Raw genomic sequence first — 23,282 nt, 5'->3', positions numbered from 1 at the left:
TCAAACCCTTCATATTTTTAGATCAGAAAAATTTAGGGCCAGATAGATTTAAGCCCCTTAACACCACTGGAAAGTATCTGTGAAAAAAATAATTATCTTGGGTTTTCATACTTCCTTTCTCACATGCTTTCTGCTACTTGTCTTTTGGTTTGATCGACATGATCATATTGAGAATTAAATTTAAAAACTATGTGAAATTATATACTTCATGTAACACATATCTCCCCTCCTTATTCCAAACTCTGAGCCAGCGATGGACTCAACAGAGAATCTGCTGGTGTGGGGAGGGTCGACCACATCTACCTCACCAGTCTCTTTCCCTGCCAGTAAGGCATGGTCTAGTTATACCCACTGCTTATGAATCTTTACCTTTATGCCTCTAGCTGGAAATTGGTTTTAGTTCTACTAAGACATAAGATATCAGGCCTGGCGATTTGGTCTCATTATTGAGGGAAAGCTACAAAATATGGCCTTTGAGTTGGATAGCTTGTCCAAACTAGCTCAAAAAATAAGTGAATGAATAAAGAATTGATACAAGTCAGCCGCAGCCAGGAATAAAGAAGATGCATTTCATTAAAATGTCACCAGTGATGTCTGTATTCATAAACTAATTAGGGGAAAGAGATGTGGGTCCAGGAAAGCGGGAACTCCTAAGAGTATAAATGAGGCAAGTTCTGAATATTTTATTTCTTTTCAAAATCAGAGATAGCATAGAAAATATTTTGACCTTCTTTTCTTTGCATTTTCCCAACCACTGGGAAATATTAAAAGTTATATGATTTCATATGTGACTTTCCTTTGTAGTAATTTATACAAAGAAAATAGAGTCCACCATGGTTAGAATTCTTAAAGAAAGTATTACTCAATTAGAGCTCAAAAATCTATTTCTAAATTGTGAGCAATATAATTTTTAGAGTTAAGTAAAACATGATTTGTAACTCAAGGACATCTCAGGTCTTTTTGCCAAGAAATAAAATGATTTGTCTGCCAATTTGACATCCTTAATATGTTCCTTGGTGATTCATAAAATGTCCTATGCTTTCCAATATATAAATTAATGCCTTATTTTTGGATGATATAGTGTAACCATTGTAATGATTTTTCTGAAAAATCATAGCTAAAAAGAACATGCTACTTTTATTCCAAAAGCAATGTTTAATTAGGTTAAGCCTAGATCATAAAATTAAAATGTTATAATCAGCATTTTTTATAGTTTATTATCACAATAAAGATATTTTGCTTTCATTGTATGAATGGGTCATTTTAACTCACAAATTTAGGTACTTGTTTGTCTCATAAAAATTATGAAACTTTTTCATGTTTGGTTCAAAGTCACAGATTTGGAATCAGAAGATAGTTATTTGCATTTTGAATTATCTAAAATTTTCTAGTATTGACAGCAGAAAAACAAAAAACAGATGAACCTCTTTGTTGGGACCTAGAAGTATCAAACCTGAAATTAACAATATTTTCCTAGAAGAAAAACTCTAGCATCATCTATCCATCTATTCAACTTGCCCTAATGATGATTCACTACATTTTAAAAGTCTTATTGGATGGAAATTTCATTTATACTAATGGATTCTCATTTCCAACAATGTTGGTTGTTAGAAAAGAATGCTTGAACAACACTCTTCTGCAATAGCTAGATCTTATTCTCTTTTATTCCTAGTGGCTATGGATAGCTTGCCATTGTTATATTTTGAGTGCCATTGTAAATAACATATTTTTCCTATTGCCCTCTCCTAATCATTTTTCCTAATTTTTTGCATACTTTTTAAATTAAAAAATTCTAAATGAAAGAGGCCCACATCGTGGTAAGGCTAAAGATAAATAATGATGCCTAAGTAGCAATAAGGCTGGAGATACGTAAGTTATTTATTCCCACATAAAGGACTTTCTCTAATGAATTTCACATAGCTGGCACTCATGGAGATTTGTGTGTGTGTGATGAGTTTATCCATTAAGCAAAAGAAAGATATGGATCAATCAATAGAGATTTCTTGATCTAGAGATGACGATCTGCTTAATGTGTTTAGGGTTCATTGGTAAGGGGAATAGGCTCCATCTTAACATCAGCACTGGCAACTGGTCCAGCTGTCCATGAAGACTGTGGTACATTAAGGGCTGCTATAGATTGCATCATGTTCTCCCAAAATATATGTTCCATCTTAAGCCCAGTCCCTCAGAATGTGAGTTTATTTGGAGGTGGGTCTTTCAATATGGATTTCATTGAGATGAAGTTGCACTGGAGAAGGGCAGGTCCTAATCCAATATGCATGTGGCCTCTATAGGAAGGGCAGAAGATACAGGCACAGAGGAGAAGATCACATGACAAGAGAAGGTGGAAAGAGCCAAGGAAAAATCTTCCCCTACATGTTTTAGAGGAAGAGTGACCTGACCCAAACCCTCATCTTGGATGCCTAGTCCCCAGAACTGAGACAATTTATGTTGTTTAAATTACCAGGCTCCTGGTGCTTTTTTATGACCGTCCTAGGAAACACAGGCAGACTTTTATTTACTTGGGGACACAACTCAAGGATTACAAAATATGTTTATATAGGAAAAGAAAAGAAAAATATATACCCTCCTGGCACAGCCACTCTGGTCATGGGAACCTGGCTCAAATCTGGATAGGAATTTACTGAAAGGAGTTTGGGATGTAGAGTAGCATCCTCAACTCTGTGTCTTTATAGGGTCCCCCATGTATGAGGACAGATTGCAACTTGATACTGTTCAACATTGACACAGTGGTGGCTGATGGGAAGGGTGCTGGCATGTGGGCAACATCATTTGATAGACAAAAGATATAACTTTTGTTAAGAGCCAGACTCATGCTAAGAGTTTCAAATACATCATTCCAGTCTTCATAAAAGTTATTATTATTCATTTTACATATAGGTAAGAGAAGGAGAGAAATTCTAAGTTCATTTGCCTGAAATTAGAATGTTGGCAAGTGGCAGAGCATTGGTGTGTATATGCCTGTTTGGTGTTAAATTCCTATTTACACAGCACTCTGCTATCTTCCCACCACGTTGCTTCTGGCACTTATTCTAGTTTTAGTAATGAGAAAACTTAATGGTCTTCCAGGGAGAAGAATGCCTTGGGTTGTGTGGATGGAGCCCAAAATTACCTTACTGCATGCCCAGGCTGATGACATGAGAAACATAGTTGCAAATGCTTAGATGATCTAGTTTTAGGTATCTGACTAAAGAATTCCAACCACAAATCCACTGAGTACCCAGAGTGGACAAAGTGGGAACCCCATGTAACTATCAAACCTCATAACTCTGACACAGAAGCAACGGGCATACTGTTAAAGCCTCCCTCAGAACAAAGCTGATAGGGCATGATGCAGAATTTCTAACAATATGAAAGCCCAGAGAAGGCAAATAAAATTTTTTTAAAAAAGATGTACACATGACACATTATTGCTCCTACTCAATTTGTTTCTTAATTTGGAACTTCATATGAATCACTGACTTGGAATAAAGACGCCATAGATCAGTGTGTTGACCTTCTCTGAGCTTAATTTGCTTTGTTTTGTTCTTTTCTGTCCATGAAAGTCCATTCTTAAATATTTAATTAATATCTCCGTCTCATTGAGATGTGTCTTAAGTTTCTAGGGTGCTATGACAAATACACAATGAGTCAACTTAAACAAAGGGAATTTACTGATGCACAGTTTTGAGTCTAGGAGAAGTCCAATATCAAAGTGCCAGCAAGGCAATGCTTTCTTCCTGGGAATTGTGGTATCCTGGTGCTGACTGCACTGTTAGGTGGGTTCCTGAGCTCTGCCTGTCACGTGGCAATCCACAGGGCAGCGTCCCCTCCGTGCTCTTCCAGTTCTGATGGCTTCCAGCTTCTAGCTTGACTTTCACTTCATAAAGCTTCAATAAGAGCATGTAGATCCATCCCGATTCAGTCATCCACACCTTAAAAACAGTCTCTTCCACAGGTCCTATCTACGATGGTTTCACATCCACAGGAATGGGATTAAGATGAAGAACATGTGTTTTTTGCTTGCGTGTTTGTTCTCTTCCCTGGAGCACATAATTCAACCTACCACTAGCTTTAATTCTATTCACTTAGGTAATGAGCAGTGATGACAAGGCCATCAAATCACTGTAGGCAAGTGAAAGATTGAGCCTCTGCTTCAAAGCTGCTGAAGGTAAGCCTCTCAAAACATAAAAAGTTTATTGTGAAGGATCACATATAATTTGCAGAACAATCCCAAGATCCTTTTTTCTGAAACAGAAGCGGCATTAGTGGTGCATACTGATCCTTCATACTGCACTAATCTGTTTAATCAAAGCCCAGCACAGTTTGTCTAAGCCTTCCTGCCTGCCTCTCAAGAGCAAATTGCAAAAGTGACACCATCTAACAGCATGTGGTTTTAAAAGAGAATGCACTTTTCCTCTCTACTCCCTGGATAATGTGTTTAAAATCCCTTTGCACTTAGGAAAAAAAGACCAAAGTTAAAAGTATCTTTGCTTCCATGGCTGTGTTTGAATTTTACATATGAATTTGCAGGGCAGAGTGCTCCGTGGTGTGCTATTCTCCTGTTCATTTAAAAAGCTGTTCTAAAATGCTACTTTCCCTGAACACACTTGTAGGAAGCTTGAAACTTGAAATATTTATATTTTATATGATGCTCACCATAGAGTGGTGCTACAGAGGTCCCAAATAAGATTTTGAGAAGGAGATATGTGGTGAATACTAATGAAACTTGCTTGGTATTTCCAAGGGTATGTAACAGAGAATCATCTTTAATATCACTACTTGTGAAGCTGTGGATTCATGCTAGAGTTGCCCCTTTGAGGTTTGAAATGACATACTAATTGCATGTAAATATATCAGAACAGTTTTCTACAAATAGCATTTAACGTAGGGACAACTTACCAAAAAAAAAAAAAACAACAAACAAATAAAAAAAGAGTTCTGAAAAGCAGAAGGCTTGCAATGTTGTCTTATTTTTCCATTTTGTTTGACCCTTAGTTATTAACTTTTAAACATAATTTTTCCTCTACCTTTCCTATGAGAACTAATACGGAAATACAGTGTGATTCTGTGAAAGTTTAGTTAACCATGACACATTTTCCAAAATACCTCATGCTGCCCTGTTCTTTTCTGTGTAATTCTTTACACAGAATTACACAGAAGTGGCTGAGTCGTCCAGCTTTTCTCAATGTGTCCTATAGAAATCACCTGCAATGGAGCCACGTTGGATGATCATGAAAATTTAGATTTCTGGGTCCACCTGGGTTGTCTGAATTAGAATATCTGAGATGGGGGCTCAGAATCTGCATTTTAACAAGAAATTACCACTGTTAAAATCCTGAGCGCTCTGCTTAGTGCTAAAAGTTTTTGCCTTAATTTAGATTAGACTCCTCTAAATCTCTCTCTCTCTTTCTCTCTCTCTCATGTACACACACACATACACGCACACATATGTTTATATGCTCTTCCATTTGCACCTGCTACTGCCTTATATTTTACAGGCTTGTCTTATTTATAAGCCTTTAAACATTTGCAAAGATTTAGAGATACATTCCACCTAGAGACATACCTAGTGGGCATGCATTTATTCACAGGGATTAATAGAAAAACTGGAAAAATATAAAAAATGACCATCCGTAAATATTTCTTTGAATAATATTTCATTCTGGATAGTCTATCTGACCCGTTTCTAATAATGAAAAAATCAATTAAGAAATCATTTGAAAACATGACAGCCTAGCTGATCAGTGTTATATCTTCCTGATGAACAACAAGAACAGGTATTCAGCAATACACGGAGTCCTTATTTGCACACAAAGAAAATATGATGTTGGGAAAAAGTAAGCTCACCACTTCTTCATGTCTGCATTTTCTCACGTTAATTCCATTTATCTGCAGTGAAAAGAAAAAAAGCATAATTTCACATGGTATAGTGTAAATTGAGTTTACATTTATTTTGGTTGCACATAGAGTAACGATAAAAAAATACCTGTAGAATTGCATCCCCAATAAACAGTAGTCCTGAAAGTTCCGCTAAGAACAAAACAAAAAGACAATTGATTATGCTTTGACTATTTTCTTCTTCATCTAATAAAATTTTTTTTTAAACTCAATAAAGTCAAAACTGATAAAAGGAAGCAAAATTTCAAATATTATATGTGGTTAGCCTCTTAAAATGTTCATGAGGAATGCAAAACTTAAAACAACTAAATGGGTCAGTCCATTTAAACTTTGAAATGTAACATATTAAAAGATAATGTTTATTGAGTTCACCCATTTCAGAACTTACAGTTGCCAGAACTGGTCACTCTTCTGAATGGATGACTAAATTCTCTCAGATGTTTAGAATTCTGAGAACTTCTTTATGAAACTTTTGATAGCTAGACAGTCAAATCATTGGCTATACAACCAGTTCCAGTTTAATTTTGAATATTAGATTGCTTGCTTATTTCAGTCAATGCAACAATTATTTATCTTCATTGTTTCTCCTAGATGAAATTTTATATGAAGAATTTATATGAAGAATATAAATTGCATATGAGAACTAAAAAAATTATATTGTATGTGACTTATCAACCATTCGTTAGTTTAATGAAATAATTGAAAAGTTACACAGTCCTTAATTCGTTCCAGAATTTTTCATCTGTCATCATAATTCCCTTACTTTGAGAAAAATACTCCCAAGAAGTGAAAAAGAGCATGGACTCAAGAATCAGAATCAGCCACTTACTACCTGCTCACAAGGAATGGAGAGCAAATCAATTACATGCTAAGTTATTATTCATAAATATCATCTTATTCCTTGGTAAGAACCATCTATCAAAGAATGAATGAATCCTACATGATGCTGTAAGTATTTTACCTCTTTGCTCCTTGGAGATTTTTGAAATGACAACTGGAATGCTATGCTCTGCTCCCCCCTGGAAAGAGAAAATCATATATTGGATATATTTTAATGAAAAAATATAAAAATGTAGTTTTTAGAAAAGAAGTTATGCACACTATGAATAGTATGTTAAGTGGACATCAGGAAAAATTTAAGCAAACCTGTCATTTAACCAACCTGTGCTCATTTATCTAACACTAACTTTTATTATTGTTAACATTTATTTAACACTAACTTCAGAATAAGTAAACCTCCCAACATTATTTTTCTCTAGGATAAAATTTATTTTAAAGCAGATATTTTTTCTATTTATTTCAATTTTTAACACTGAGTTGCCAATGTACATTAATATAAGATAGAGAATATATGTTGGGAAAAATAGTGATATTCAACTTTTTCTTGGCAAGTAAAATGCTTTTGACTTTCAGAATATTAAGAAAAAACGCTAAAAATAAACAAACTGTCCTACTCAGAATGAAATTTAAAGCTATCACTCAAACCCCCTTTTCCCATTATCTCTCACCAAACCAATATTCACTCACCCACTCCTCACTAACTATGTGAAGAAAATGATTGCCATCACCCAAAAGGTCTTCTTTCTCATCCTGGCTCTGCATTTAGGCTCTATGTCTCTGAGCAAGCACCGATATAGCCTAAAATGTCCTTTCATTATTGAAAGGTAATAATGATGCATATTTGGTAGTGTGGTGGAAATGAAGGGCTATTTAGCACATAGTACACATGAAATAAAGGGTGCTATTATTATAACACAGTCTAGTAAGATATTAGTAAAATTATATGGCATTAAAATGGTAAATAAGATTAGGACTAATCCATCTAGGAACAAAAATAGTTAATATTCGAGGTCCCATCCTCTCTCTCATTTACTGACATTCATTGGGCACATTTATTATCTATCATCTTTATTCTTCCCTTATTCCTTACTAAATGCAAGTACCAGAAGGAAATTGACATTTTTGGTAGTTTCTTTTGTGCATTGATGTAACTCCAGGACATGGCATGGTATAATGCATTTCTTTTATCTTCTAAATGTCTGCTTAATGAATGAATAAAGCCAAAGTTTTCTGTAGGCCTAAGTTGCTGCATTCTTGCAGAAAGATTTTAAATAGAAGTTAAGAAGGCATTTGACTAAATTAAATGTTTATGGTCATTTGCAGTTTCTAGAAATATTTGGAAATTGGAAAGAATTTTGAGTATGTGTGGCCATTACGTAGAAGAAAATGCTGGTTAACTAAAGTGAATAATTAATTGGTGAAGTTCTAGGAAGTATAAAAGATGAAATAAAATCATCCAGACATCATGGTCCAGATATTTTAGTCCAGGGAGCTGCACGGTTTTTACATCAGCCTTGACTGTGCAGCTGTCCTCAGGCTGTGCTCCAGCAGTGGTTTTGCTCTTCACCCCTTCCTCTCACCCCATGACTGAATCCAAGGATTTTCTTAGTGTTCAGGTTTTTCATGCAAGTTCTCATGACAGGGATTTGGGAAACTTGTACCCTGGATCAATTTAGAAGGAAGAAAAATGTTGCCGAGACAGGATGAAGTCAAATCAATAATTTCAGTCCTTAGTCAATACTTCAATCTTATCTTTTAATGGCAAGAGAGTGAAACCCTACTTTACTGCCAGATTTCTATAAATTGTAAAATTACTCCTGAGTTAGGGTTGGTTGGAATTCACATGTGTTTTCTGTATGTTAGACATTTGAAACTTCGTGAGAATTTTTGAACTCGTTTCAGAAAATGACTTTATTGGTTAGACAACAAATTTTAAAACAAAACTCAAAAGAGAAAATTGCAACTTAAAATAGTAGTATCTTCATTTATTGGGTGAAATTAGTGAGAAGAGCCCAGCTATATTGAAAGTAATGACATAAATGGGGGAACTCAAAGTTTCCCAGGAAAGAATAAAATAATGTGATCCACTCCCCTTTCCACATCACGGAGGATAATGACCTTAGCACAGTGTGGTCTTTCTGTCCCTTTGCAACTTCACCCGGGACCCTTCCTTCTCTTTCTTTGCCACCCTGTGACACTGGCCTTCTTTACCTTCTTAGAAAATGCCATGTGGCATCATCATTTTGAGGACTTCAGGATGTCAGTATTTACTGTCCTGTCTGCCCGGAATGCTCTTTCTTCCATTCAACTTAGTAAACTCCTCCTTATACTTCAGATTTCAGTTAAAATGCCTCTTTTGAGCCTCTAAACTCAAAATCTGGTTATGTAGCACTGATCATTAACATGATAATATGATTAATATCTGGCTTTCCCACTAGAGAGTAAATGGCTTGAGTGCCGCTAAGGGTTACGATCACCAGATTCTGTTCAATGCATCCCCACATCCAAGGTTATGGGTCATGGTCATGGTTTTGCAAATGATTGTATTAACTAAGTACTGATACCCTGCAGGTGGTAAGATCCAAGATTCAGAAAGTGAGGTCAAGTTCAAGCACGCATCCTAGGTGATATTAAAACATATAATATTCCATCTTGTACAGTTAGTTTTACAAAAGCCTAATGGATTTTACAGCTAACTTTGTAGGAACAAGGTTATAAACAGGATTTTGAGCAGGACTAAAAGCATTTTGAGCAATTCTCTATATAAAGATTAACTGTGCATAACTTTGTCTAATTTTGAAATACTATGGAATCAAATCTAGACTGTCTTTTTTAATGAATGAATGAATGGATTTATTTCTCTCCCCCCACCCCCCGAGTTGTCTGCTCTTCTGTGTCCATTTCATTCACTGTGTGTTCTTCTGTGACCCCTTCTATCCTTATCAGCGGCACCAGCAATCTGTGTTTCTTTTTGTTGCATCATCTTGTTGTGTCAGCTCTCTGTGTGCAGTGCCACTCTTGGGCAGGCTGCACTTTCTTTCACACTGGGCGGCTCTCCTTACGGGTGCACTCCTTGTGGGTGGGGCTCCCCTACGCGGGGACACCCCTGCATGGCAGGGCACTCCTTGCGCACATCAGCATTGTGCATGGGCCAGCTCCACACGGGTCAAGGAGGCCCCGGGGTTTGAACTGCAGACCTCCCATGTGGTAGGTGGACACCCTATCCTTTGAGCCAAGTCCACTTCCCTAGACTGTCTTTAAAGTGTCAAGAATCTTGCCTAGTAAATCTTTTCAGTTCAATATTTTCATAATTCCAATCAACTAACCAACCAGCCAATCAATCAATCATATGATGGGCTCTGAGAAAAAGGTACATAAACTACCCATGTCCCTTCCATTTAGAATAATTAGGGTTAAGATCCTCAGTGGAAGGTGTGGGAGAGGGAGCTAAAAGAATATCACCTGAAGGGGTATGGGTAAGTAAGCTTATCCTTCAGAATGGTAGGTTCATTTGCCAAAATCACTTAGTGTGGTTTTCATAAAAATGAATGCTCTTTCCAACGACTGGTGGGCGGTTTTAAGTGATTGTTGAACAAACATAAAATCATTAAACTACAGTTTTATTACCTGCCTATTATCTTCCTATTTTTTGGGTGGAAATATTCCTATGCATTTTGTATAGTGTTAATAAATGAATCAGAGTCAAATAGAAACAATAAGGGACAGATGATGAGAAATACAGATGTTTGTGTTTTACTAACATCAACAGTTGTTATTTAGCATTTTTTTTGTCCAGAAATTGCTAATAAATTAAAAGGGAAAAATATTACAGCAACTGTGAAGATATATTTTTATTATGTAAGTTAGGTGTAATTAACAACCAACCCTTGCTATTAAAAAATTGTTTGCTGTGATCCTGGTCATTTTGATCCATTTATTTAATTTTTAAATAAACAGAATGTGAGTAAATTAGGAAGGAAATATTATATATGCACACAAGTAGAAAGTTTACAGATAATCTAGTCCAGATATTACAGATATAAAACATGTATCTTAAGAGTAAGGACTTTGTCATCAGCCTTCTCTGGGTATGAAACACAGCTTCGCCTCTTGTAACAGTGTCTAAGTTACCTAACTTTTTTACTACTGAAATCACATTGTCTTTAAAATGGGCATAATAATAGTTATCTACTTTGCTGGATGACAAGACTAAATGAAATTAAATAAAAAGTATGTAGCTAAGAATTTAGCAAATAAAGAACATTTAATAAATGTTAATAGTTATTGTTTGTAAATGATAAGATTAGTAATGGTTATAACAATTATAATTATATCTTGGATTGCTACAGTAACAATGTTTTTCATGTAAAGTTAAAGATCCCACATAGAAATCAATTTTGATCATGTGCATTTACTTGTGGACATTCACATATACATAGAAATGGACTTTGGACAATTTGTTGTTTAGGTAAGAAAGCTATATCTGCTGCAAAATATTCCATTAAAGATATGGTACATAAAAACCAATGGAAAAATTGGCAAAAGTAAGTACTTCCTTTACAGCAATAAAACTGAGTGCTAGTGGTTTCCCAATCAAAAGACAAAAATTAACAGAATGGAGAAAAACATGATCCTACCATATGTTGTTCACAACATACCAAAAAGACCCAAAGCCAAAAAGAAAAAGAAAAAAGTGAAAGTGTGGAAAATATATTCCATGCAAATAGTAGTCAGAAAAGAGCTGGGATATCTATATTAATATTGGACAAAAAGACTAAGTCAAAAGCTCTTACAAGAGACAAAGAAGGACACTGTACATGAATAAATGGGGGGAATAAACCAAGAAGAAATAACAATCATAAATATTTATGCACCGAAGCACAGTTCCTCATGATATAAAAGGCATACAGTGGCAAAACTGAAGGGAGAAATAGACATCTCTACAATAACATTTGGAAACTTCAGCACACAATTCTCATCAATAGATAGAACAGCTAGATGGAAGATCAATAAGGAAGCAGAGAATTTGAATAATACGATGCATTAACTAGACATAACTGACATATACAGAACCCTGCACTCCAAAACAGCAGGATATACAGTCTTCTCACGTGAACATGGATCATTCTCTAGGACAGAACACTTGTTGGGTCATAAAACAGATCTTAATTAATTTACAAAGACTCAGATAATACAAAGCATCTTCTCTGACTATAATGGAATGAAGCTGGAAATCAATAACAAGCAGAGAACTGGAAAATCCACATTTACATGGAAGCTAAATAGCATTCTCTTAAATAATCAGTGGGTCAAAGAAAAAATTACAAGGGAAATCAGTAAATACCTTGAGATGAATGAAAATGAGAACACAGCATACCAAAACTTACTGGATGCAGCAAAGGCAGTGCTGGGAAGAAAACTTATAGCCCTAAATTCTTACATTATAAGAGAGGAAGGAGCTAAGATGAAAGCCCTAACTGCACATCTAGAGGAACTAGAAAAATAACAGCAAACTCATCCCAAAGCAAACAGAAAGAAAGAAATAACAGAGATTAGAGCAGAAATAATTGACATTGAGAATAAAAAAATAAAGAGCATTAACAAAAGTGAAAGATGGTTCTTTGAAAAGGTCAATAAAATTGACAACCTTTTAATTAGACTGACAAGAAAAAAAAGAGAGAAGATAAAAATAAATAAAATCAGAAATGAGAGGGGGACATTACTACCAACCCCACAGAAATAAAAGGGATCATAAAAGGATACTATGAACATCTTAATGCCAAGAAATTAGACAACTGAGATTAAATGGATAAATTCTGAGAAACACATGAAAAACCTTCACTGAAAGTTTAGAATGAAATAGGTTAGAATGTTGGAAGAAATAGGAGATGTTAACAGACCAATTACAAGATACTGAATAAGCCATCAAAAACCTCCATACAAAGACAAGTCCAGGAGTAGACAGCTTCACAGATAAATTCTACCAAACATTCCAAGAAGAATTAATATCAATCCTATTCAAACTCTTCCACAAATTGAATTGGAGAAAACAATCCCTAACTCATTCTATGAGGCCAATGTCACCCTAATAGCAAAGACAGATAAATATACTACAAAAAATAAAATTATAAACCAATTTCTGTTATGAACATAGATGCGAAAATCCCCAACAAAATAATTGCAAATTAAGTCCAACAGCACACTACAAGAATTATAAACCATGATCAAGTGGATTTTATCCTAGGTATACAAAGCTGGTTCAATATAAGAAAATCAATTAATGCAATATACCATGTTAACAAAAGGAAGGGAACAACCACATGATCATCTCAATTAATGCAGAAAAGGCATTTGATAAATCCAGCATCCTTCCCTTGATTAAAAAAAAACACTTAGAAAAATATGAAAAGGAAACGTCATCAACATAAAGGGCATATATGAAAAACCCACAACTAACATCATACTCAATTGTGAAAGATTGAAAGCTTTCCTTTTCAAATATGGAACAAGACAAGAATGCCCACTTTCAAGCCTGTTATTCAACATTGTGATGGAAGTTCTAGCCAGAGTAATTTGGAAAGAAAAATAAATGAAATGAATTCAAATCAGAAAGGAAGACATAAAACTTACCCTATTGCAAGTAACATAATCCTACATATAGAAAGTCCCAAAAATCTACAAGAAAGCTAATAGAGCTAATAAATGAATTCAGCAAAGTGATGGGGTAGAAGATCAAGAGGTAAAAATTTAAAGTTTTCTATACACTAGTAAAGACCAATCTGAGGTAGAAATCAAAACTATTCCATTTGCAAAAGCAACTAAAAGAACCAAGTCTCTAGGAATAAATTTAAACAAGGATGTAAAGAAATTGATATAGAAAACTAAAAACATTGCTAAAATTAATCAAAGAATATCTAATTAAATGAAAGGACATTCCATATATATGAAATGGAAGACTAAATATTGATGTCAATTCTAAATAAAATTGATTTACAGATCCAATGTAATCCCAGTCAAAATGCCTAAAGTCGATTTTGCAGAAATACCAAATATCAAATTTATTTGAAAGTGAATATGAGGGGCCCAATGAGCCAGAAGCATCTTGAAAAAGAACAAAGTTGGAGACACATACTTCCTGATCTTAAAACTTTTTACAAAGCTACAGTGGTCAAAACAGCATGGTACCAGCACAAGGAGAGATATATTGAGCAATGGAATCAAATTAACTGTTCTGAAATATACCCTTATGTCTATGGACAACTGATTTTGACTAGGCTACCAAGTCCACTCAATTAGGCAAGAATGATCTCTTAAAAAATTGTGCTGGGAGAATCCATACGCAAAGAAATGAAAGAGGACCCCTGTCTCAGACCTTATACAAAAGTTAACTCACAATGTACCAAAGACCTAAATATAAGACCAAGGACTATAAAACTCCAAAAAGAAAATATAATGAAGAAGCATCTTCAGTTTCTTGTGTTAGGGAACAGTTTCTGATACTTTACAACTAAAGCACAAACAATGAAGAAAAAATAGATAAATGAAATGTAATTGAAATTAAAAACTTTTTTGCATCAAGGACTTTTCCATGAAATTCAAAAGACAACTTACTCAATTGGAAAAAAAATGTTTGGAAAACAACTATCCAATATAGGTTTAATATCTAAAATGCATAAAGAGGGAAAAGGACTTTGGCCCAGTGGTTAGGGCGTCCGTCTACCACATGGGAGGTCCGCGGTTCAAGCCCCAGGCCTCCTTGACCCGTGTGGAGCTGGCCCATGTGCAGTGCTGATGCGCGCAAGGAGTGCTGTGCCACACAGGGGTGTCCCCCGCGTAGGGGAGCCCCACGTGCAAGGAGTGCACCCATATGGAGAGCCGCCCAGCGCGAAGGAGGGAGCAGCCTGTCGAGGAATGGCGCCGCCCACACTTCCCATGCCGCTGACGACAACGGAAGCGGACAGAGAAACAAGACGCAGCAAAAAGACACAGAAAACAGACAACCGGGGGAGGGGAATTAAATAAATAAAAATAAATCTTTAAAAAAAAATAAAAATAAAAAATAAAAAAACTTAAAAAAATAAATAAATAAAATGCATAAAGAAATCCTACAATTTTCCATTTCTCCCTCTATTACTGATTTCAACTTTTATTTCATTGTTCTGTTGACTCTCAGCTTCTTCCCGTGGCCCTCTCTATATCTATTTCATTCTGCTTATAAAGGATTCCAGTAACCCTGATTAAAGCACAAATTGATTTAGTTGGACCACATTTTCACTACAGGAATGCCTTCAAGATATACTATTTACAATGGGTCCATACACAACATAATGAAGATGAAGACTAAGATCACGTCCAAACTGGGGTACACAATTCAGTCCACCATAGATGCACATTAAATGGATAAAGAATGGTCCTTTTAACAAATGGTGCTAGAAAAACTGGATATCCACATGCAAAAGATTGACATTTTACCCTTACCTCACACCATACACAAAAACTAATTCAAAGTGGATAAAGGACTTAAATATAAGAGTTAAACCATAGAAATCTCAGAAGAAAATATAGGAGAATTCCTTCATAACCTTAGTTTAGCAATGATTGTTTAGATACGGCACCAAAAGAAAAATAGATAAAATTGATCTCCATCAAAATTAGAAACTTGTACATCAGAGGACAGTATCAAAAGAGTGAAAAAACAACCTACGCAATGGGAGATAATAGCTGCAAACCACATTGCACTGTATAATACAATGAACTCTATTTTAGATTATGGACTATAGTTAATAGTAAAAATGTAGGAATATTTTTCCATGAATTATAACAGATGTACATAACTAATATACGGTGTTAATAATAGGGTGGTATATGGGAAAATATACCTAATGTAAATTATGGGTTATAGTTAATAGTATCGTTTTAATATTCTTTCATCAATTAAAAGAAGGGTACCACACGGATGGAAAGTTTCAACAAAAAGGGGGTACATAGGAACACTACTTTTTACATCATTTTTTCTATAAACATATAATAACTTCTCTAAAAATAAAATAAAAATAGGTTAAAACTTAAATCATTTAAAAATATATGTCATTCAAATTTCTTTTATTCCTTCTACTGGACTTACTTTTTCTTCTTATGCTTTGGCTTTTAGGAATTTTTGAAATGAGAACCCTCATCAATGTGTTCTCCATAATATCTGGCATTTGCTATTCAAGGGAAGATAGCACAGTCCTAGAATTAAACTGTAGAGACTGCTTCAATCTCTTAGACAATGGCATATTTTGGTCTCAGAAGTTTCAACCCTGCCTTCTCAGTAAACTAGAGAAAACAGGAGGTAAAAGTTGACTTTACTTCACCATCAACATATACCTGTGTGGTTTGCAAAGAGAATAGTTATTGTACTGGGCAAGTGACATCAAAGCTTTATAGGCATCTATAGCTACATGTTGCTCACAACCTACAGTCACCAAGATGTGTCAATAAATAAAGCATTAGAATAAATGCAAGCAAGAAGTTTCTCTGTAACAGTGCCTGCCGATTCTGTAGCACCGCTGACGCTGCACTATGCTTACCATGATAGGTAAGTTCCAGGAGCCCAGACTCATGGGGAGCAGGGGCAGTTGACTTTGCCCTCTAACAGCACACGGTAGAATAGCTTAAATATTTTTCTGACCAAAAACGATATTCTGTGACTCTTTCATGCAAGTTTTTAAAGAGATTTTTGGAGGTAAAACTGAAACATCGGCTTTGTGTTTTGGTGAAGAGCAACTGCAGGTTTATTAGCTATATTGGTTAATCATCTAACCTGCCATATTCTTCTTTTATCTCCAGTAGAGACATTTAAAGTGTTAATGAATAATTCTCACTGTAAAACCTCTAGTGTAGGTCACTGGTAATTACTTAAATGAAGCAAATAAGAATAAAATGTATGTGTAAATATTAATATGTATAGTTATATTAATTATTGACTCAATTGTTCCAGACAGTAAAAGGTAAATGGATCAACATTAAAATCTTAATTGTTTTTTTTAGCCTGAAATTATTTTTAAATGTTCTTTCTATATAAATATATATATACATATATAATTTTAACACTCAGATCTAGAGAAAAATACTGCTAATAGATAAAAACAATTGTTCACCCAATTCACATATACCAGAACAAGAGAGATGAGATTTAAAAATTGCTATTGAAAATAAACAAATAAATGATAATATTTAAAATACCTAGAGAATGAGAAATGGTTTAAAAAATAGAAAACCAAAACTCAGAGTTAAGAATTGTGAAAGTCAAAATTAAAAATTAAAAAATAAAATAAAAAGAATCTCTTTGGAATGAAGGGAGAATATTCTAAATAGAAATATCGATATTCTTACTTCCAGATAGTTTCTTTGTCATAAGAGTTACAAAACAATTTTCTTCTTTTTTGGTCATACCTCCTAATAACATGACATTGATGATAATTAAAATATTTCTTCTGTGGCCAATATTTTGAGTGGATTATATACATTTATTTAATTCAGAAAATTATTCTATTTATTTTGTGTAGAAGAGCATTGTTTGGATTGAAATAAAAATATTAAACTGAAACAATTCACTTGGCAAGATTATTGATGCTTCAAAAATTGGTTTAATTCTGTGGTAATGTAATAAAAAATAAATAACATGAGTCATTGGCTATCAATTATAAATAGAAACAGTAAAAAAGGAAAAGAACATTTCCTGCTAGCATAAAATTAATATAGCTCCACTGGTGAAACTAGGATAAGTGCCAAGGTATGTAAAATCCTTTTCTGAAATGAAGTCATATCTCACTATTTAAGTATATTCCCTCTGAGTTTGTGTTCTCTCTCCATGGACTGTCTAGTGTTTTGTTGTACCATAAAATCCTTCACAATAATCTCAATAAACATCATAACAAAAAGAAAAGGAAAAACCCTTGTCTAGTGAGTGACGGGTTTCCAGGGTATCCACACGCTGTAATCTGTCTGCATGCCTCCCTGATCTTAGAGTGAAAGATATACTGAACCCATACAATATAGTTTGAAACTAATGTCTACACAGTAATATTTTTATTACTGACAATGCACGACTATTGCACATTGATCTCTTTTATGAGTAATTTTCATAAAGACAATTAAAGCTGAGTCCAAAAATTCAAATTCCACTTTTCATGCATATATAATGTGAGCCATGTTAAAATTTTAAGAAATGTACATGGGAGATGTGTAATTGATTTTTCCCCTACCTAAGCAAACTGCTGAACTCAAGCATCAAAATAAAGTGACATTTCATTTATCCATGAAGGACTGTAAAGGGCATATAAAGTCATTAGCTAAATTCTTCCATTGTATATCTGTGTTACTTCCTATCCTTTTTAAAATTCTATTTTGCTTAAAGGATGATAAATGTGTGTGTATTATCTGTAATAGTCATCAATATATAGAAATAAGAGCCCCCTTAAAATTTATTAATGAATGGCAATGAATAAACAGTCATTTTAAAAATAAAGTATATTCTAAGACTTTACTTATCCAATATGTGTGGCATTATAAGATGAGGTTTCACTGATTTCTTAAAAAAAATGAAAACTATAAAAACAAAGGATGAATAGAATATTAATACATGATTTACTACCAGGCCTTATCTGTCTGAAACTTGTTGTTGCTTCACTCAGCAGCAGCTCACCCTTTCCTACCTAGGTTGTTAGGGGAAGATATGTGCAATACAATGCCACATTTAGTATTTTAGATGAAATCAATAAAGGACATCAATGAACTTTACCTAACATCAGATAAATTAATATTCCCAAATACTTGACTCAAAATTCTAAATCAAATGGTAAATGATGTGAAGATTCTCTAAAAACCTACCTCATTTTCATCCAAGAACAATTATTAAGGAATTTACTCTAACTATTCTTGTCTCATTATTAATCAGTGAAGTAAAATACATGAAAAATGCAGGCATTACAGCATGGCCTTAGGAGTGACAGGCTGGAAAGACAGGCTACCTTTATGCTTAATCCAAATCCGCCTACAGTTTGTCTTCTAATGGTCACCGTTCTTTCCTGAAAGACAGGATTTTTAAAAGTGGTTAGTATACCCTAATACTTTACTTACCTACCATTCTTCCTCCAGGTTTTGTTTTTGTTCTTTAATGTATATATATATATATATATTTTTTTTTTTTGCAACAGTATTGAGACTACAAATCTTGCAATAAATGGGGTATTTTATAATTTTTAAATCAAAGGTGAGTAACTTCTTGGTCAAAATACAAGGTACTATTATGTTAGGAAACTCCTAAACTCTGAAAACATAAGTTCTTTTTTACTCTTCTTTTTGGACTTAAGATTCAACTTTTTATACATAAAATTTTATTGAAGGGTATCATTCATACATGAACATACATAACAGTAGGTATGTAATAAAAGTTGTGAACTTTCAACAAAACATGCATCTCATCATACAGGTGTCCCACACATCTCCCCACCACCAACACCTTGCGTTGTTGTGAAACATTTGTTACAAACTATGAAAGAGCATAGTTTACATTTGGTGTAATTTTCACCCAACTCCCCCAATCTTCAACACCCTTGGTCAGTAATATACATTTGCTGTAGCTCACGAGAGAATGTTCTCCCAATTTTTGTTACCCACAGTCCATCTTCCCCTACCGGGAGCCCTGAAAGCCCGTGTTATACAGTCCTAAGCTTTGCCCATCCTTTCAACGTGGACATTCAGTGGCTCCGATAACTTTTACACCTCTTCTCCTTTTCTCATTATGGTTCTTGTTGTATAAGAAAGGGTAAGTTTTTGGTTACTTGAAATCATTATTAAATACTGTTTTTATGAGTGAAGGTCTTAACGCCCTCACTCGGCTTGTCTTGCTGGTGGAGACTTGAGAGCTGGACTGGGACGTAGCTCTGCTCAAGCACGTAAATGATTCATGTCTGTGTCTAAAATTGAAATTACGAGCATACTAGGTTCAAAACGAGTGCTCGTTTGAGCAAAGAATGGATTATACGCTTAAGCAATCATTCAAATGGCATTATCAATATTGAAAATCAATTTCCCTTTTCCTTCCATAATGGGAACAATAATTCAATGACTGGCTTTTGAAGTTTAAAAACCACATAGATGATGTAGAATCAGAAAGAACCACATGTGGGCAAATCCCTTAATTTCCGATTAAAAAATCAAATATTCTTCTGTTTAAGGCAGCCTTTCTGGAGCAATGTGGAAGACTTTAATGCTCCCATTCACAACCTGCTTCACTCCCTAAACCTGCTTGAAGGCTCTTCCTCTATCCGTCACTGTTGGAGACACCCATCCTGCTTTCCCTCTATCTGTCACTTTATCTGAGATAGGTATTTAGTATCTGGTCTCTGTATCTCCACAACAATTCAATGTATCTAGATACATTATTCATGTCCAAATCTAAATACTGTTCTCTCTTTTTCATAATTGTGTTCTTTCTCTCACTTGAATACATAATTTTGTCATTACATCCCTGATTCTACAGGGACTCACTATTTTCGCACATTATAAGCTTTCTTCATTTAGCCAAATACTTAGTTTTCATAACTGAAAACCTAGTAATGCTTAAAGAAGATTGCCATACTACAAAGTAAGGTATATTAAGTAGTATTCGCTTTGATTTATAAAATATGTTCTGTTGATTAGTGACAGGAATATATTTAATAAAAATCCATTAGATTAAATGAGTAGCATTCAATAACATAAATTCCCTTCACTTTTGAAAATCTGTTAAATAATTTCAAATACTTGAAAAATACTGATTTTACTCTTGTAAACTGTCATCAAATTATGTTTTTTAGTCAACATTAAAATTATTTATACAAATAACTTCATACTTAAAATTTATTTATACAAATAAGTTCATACATATATTCTAAATTATAGAAAGAAAACTGAAATATAAAACGCAATTTTCTTTATGGCCTGGTAACTGTAAGTTTCTATCCCAAATAAATACTCTTTATAAATACCAACCAATTTCTGGTATTTTGCATTGGCACCCCTTTGGCTGACTAATATAAACACATTCCCAGGTTACTAATTTCCAGGCACATACATTTTATTTCTCTACTTTCTTTCTGGGTTGGACAGGACACATTTTACCCAAACTCAGAACTTTTTACGAAGATTCTTGCTCCATGAAATACTCTTTCACTGACCTCTACAATTCAAGTCTCTGCAAAAATGTCTCCCATAGAGTTTATAGTTAATAATGTCCCTTCCCCCCAGGAATTTTTATATTATTAACCCATTTTATTATATTTATAATGATGTACCTAAAGGTTGTACGTGCTCAATATATATTTGTTCAATGAATAAATAGCATTTAATATTAAAAAATAAAAATAAAATATTAAAAACCCCACAATTTTCATATTAGGTAACACGATAAACTCTATTTTCATTTATAAGCATATTATTGTATCCCTCCCCATTGGTACAATCACAACAGGTATAAGAATATGCAATATTTTATCATTTATATTGCAAAGTCTATGCTTATATACATAGCTGCATGTACAAAAGTAAAAATGGAGGTGAATACATGCATTATACATATACAAAGTCTAATGTAAAATTAACTAAATATTTTGGGAAACACCCTATAATTGAAAAAAGACATATCCATCTCACATATGTACATCTTGGATTAGCTCCAATATGGGATGATTCATACTTAAGGATACATAACTTAAATGGTGATCTTTATTCTTACAAAGCTGACAGGAGAAATACTTTCACAAAACTACTTATCAAACTAAAGTAAAGTTTTTGGATGTCAGAAACTATTCCCTAAATCCCTTCTCCATAAGGAATATGTCCTTGATTCCTTAAAATAGTAACAAAACCATCAGTGCAGTCAGCTCAGGCAACCTACATCAGCTGTCTCAAAATATAGATTTAAATCTGTCAGAGCAAATGCATTTTAATTACCAAATGCCATCACCTAAATTTCCTAGAACATCTTGCCTAGCAATCATTATTAGCCTTGAGAGCAACTTGGTCCGTGAGTTCTGCTCAGCAGCTAAGTGTGAGCTGAAGTACTGCTTTCCTTTGAGAGGTACAGCAAGCCCACTGGGTTTATCAAAGGTGGCTTGTCTTTCTTCATTCCCTACAAGTCTGCCTTCCAATCTTTGGTGGAGAATATTTAGAACATGTTCCAAATCAAATACAAAATTGCTGATGCAGAGAGGAGTTTGGAGAGACTAAAGAGTCAGCAGAAAGTGCTGAAAATCCCAGAACAGCACTTATCTTAATGTTTTTTTAAGCACATGAGCACGTGCCACTCAGCACCTCCGCGTATCATTGCTTCATTTGGTTACTTTTTAAGGAAGTTAAGAAACATGGGCAAGACAAATTACTATATATTTTAAAACCTAAATTTTAAATTGGTCACTGCAGGCAGCAGGAAGCATAAAAGGCAAATAACTCTTGTGCGTGGCCTCATGCTGACATCTCCCAATTGTTTTATGTTTGTGTTGGCTCTGCCACTCTCTCCCTTTTCTGCTTCACCTCATCTGGTTTCTTCCTTTCACCCCCAAAATGAAAGTAAGAAAGGTCATATTAATGTATCACTTCAATTACTCAGTGCAGATATCAGAGAAAACCTGTAACTGGTCTAGAGTTGCATTTAGTTAAGTCATCTGGAGTGCCGTAAGGGATGTTGTCAAAGGAACAATGAATTGTCCTTTGGGTATTTTTTAGAACATAAAATTCAGACTGATGCTCCTACACTCTCACATAAATAAAATGTCTTTCTTTATAATATGCCTATTCTTTACAAACTGAAAATGATTGGGACCATAAATAATATTGGACTATATAAAGACTTAGTGCACATCTTATTAATAGGCATTGACATCATAAAATGCTCTTTTCAAATGCTCAGTGGGAAGTGGATTTTGCCCATCAAATAGGGTGCCTGCCTACCACATGGGAGGGTCAAGGTTCAAAGCCAGGGCCTCCTGACCTGTGTGATGAGCTGGCCCACGTGTAGTGCTGATGCGCACAAGGAATGCTGTGCCAAACAGGGGTGTCCCCCGCATAGGGGAGCCCCACGAGCAAGGTGTGTGTCCTGTAAGGAGAGCTGCCCAGCCCGAAAAAAGTGCAGCCTGCCAAGGAATGGCACCACACACACCAGAGCTGATGCAGCAAATGATGCAATGGAAAAGAGATATGGATTCCTGGTGCCGCTGACAAGAAAACAGGCAGACACAGAAAAACACGTAGCAAATGGACACAGAGAGCAGACAACTGGGGGGGGGGCGGGGAAGGGGAGAGAAATGTAAAAAAAATTTGTTAATTAAAAAAGTAAACAAATAAATGCTTAGTGTGCCTTATATAAAAACATAATTATTATCACTCCTGCAATCTGGAATATCATATTATGTTTGAAGTATGTATGTATATACTTGTGCGAATTATATAGTATGTATGTATGTATATACTTGTGTGAATTATATAGTTACATAAATACACCCAATCAAATACAAAAC

General features: G+C 34.6%; 1 protein-coding gene across 4 annotated transcripts in view; it reads right to left on the bottom strand.

Moving 5' to 3' along the window:
* The window catches only part of SNTG1 (syntrophin gamma 1), a 956,656-nt gene that overhangs the window by 269,278 nt on the left and 664,096 nt on the right, over nt 1-23,282 (bottom strand). For 3 of the 4 annotated variants that reach the window (XM_023589409.3, XM_058275519.2, XM_058275520.2), the window contains 4 exons: nt 18,756-18,812; nt 6,863-6,920; nt 5,990-6,033; nt 5,851-5,892 (listed from right to left, as the gene is read on the bottom strand). In XM_023589409.3, coding sequence (XP_023445177.1) covers nt 5,851-5,892; nt 5,990-6,033; nt 6,863-6,920; nt 18,756-18,812 — 201 coding nt within the window. The remainder of the gene's footprint in view (nt 1-5,850; nt 5,893-5,989; nt 6,034-6,862; nt 6,921-18,755; nt 18,813-23,282) is intronic. The other variant, XM_058275521.2, reaches the window with a different exon arrangement.

The sequence above is a fragment of the Dasypus novemcinctus genome, chromosome 14 (assembly GCF_030445035.2).
Source record: "Dasypus novemcinctus isolate mDasNov1 chromosome 14, mDasNov1.1.hap2, whole genome shotgun sequence".
NCBI classification, from domain to species: domain Eukaryota; kingdom Metazoa; phylum Chordata; class Mammalia; order Cingulata; family Dasypodidae; genus Dasypus; species Dasypus novemcinctus.
This window is presented reverse-complemented; position numbering and strand designations above follow the sequence as displayed.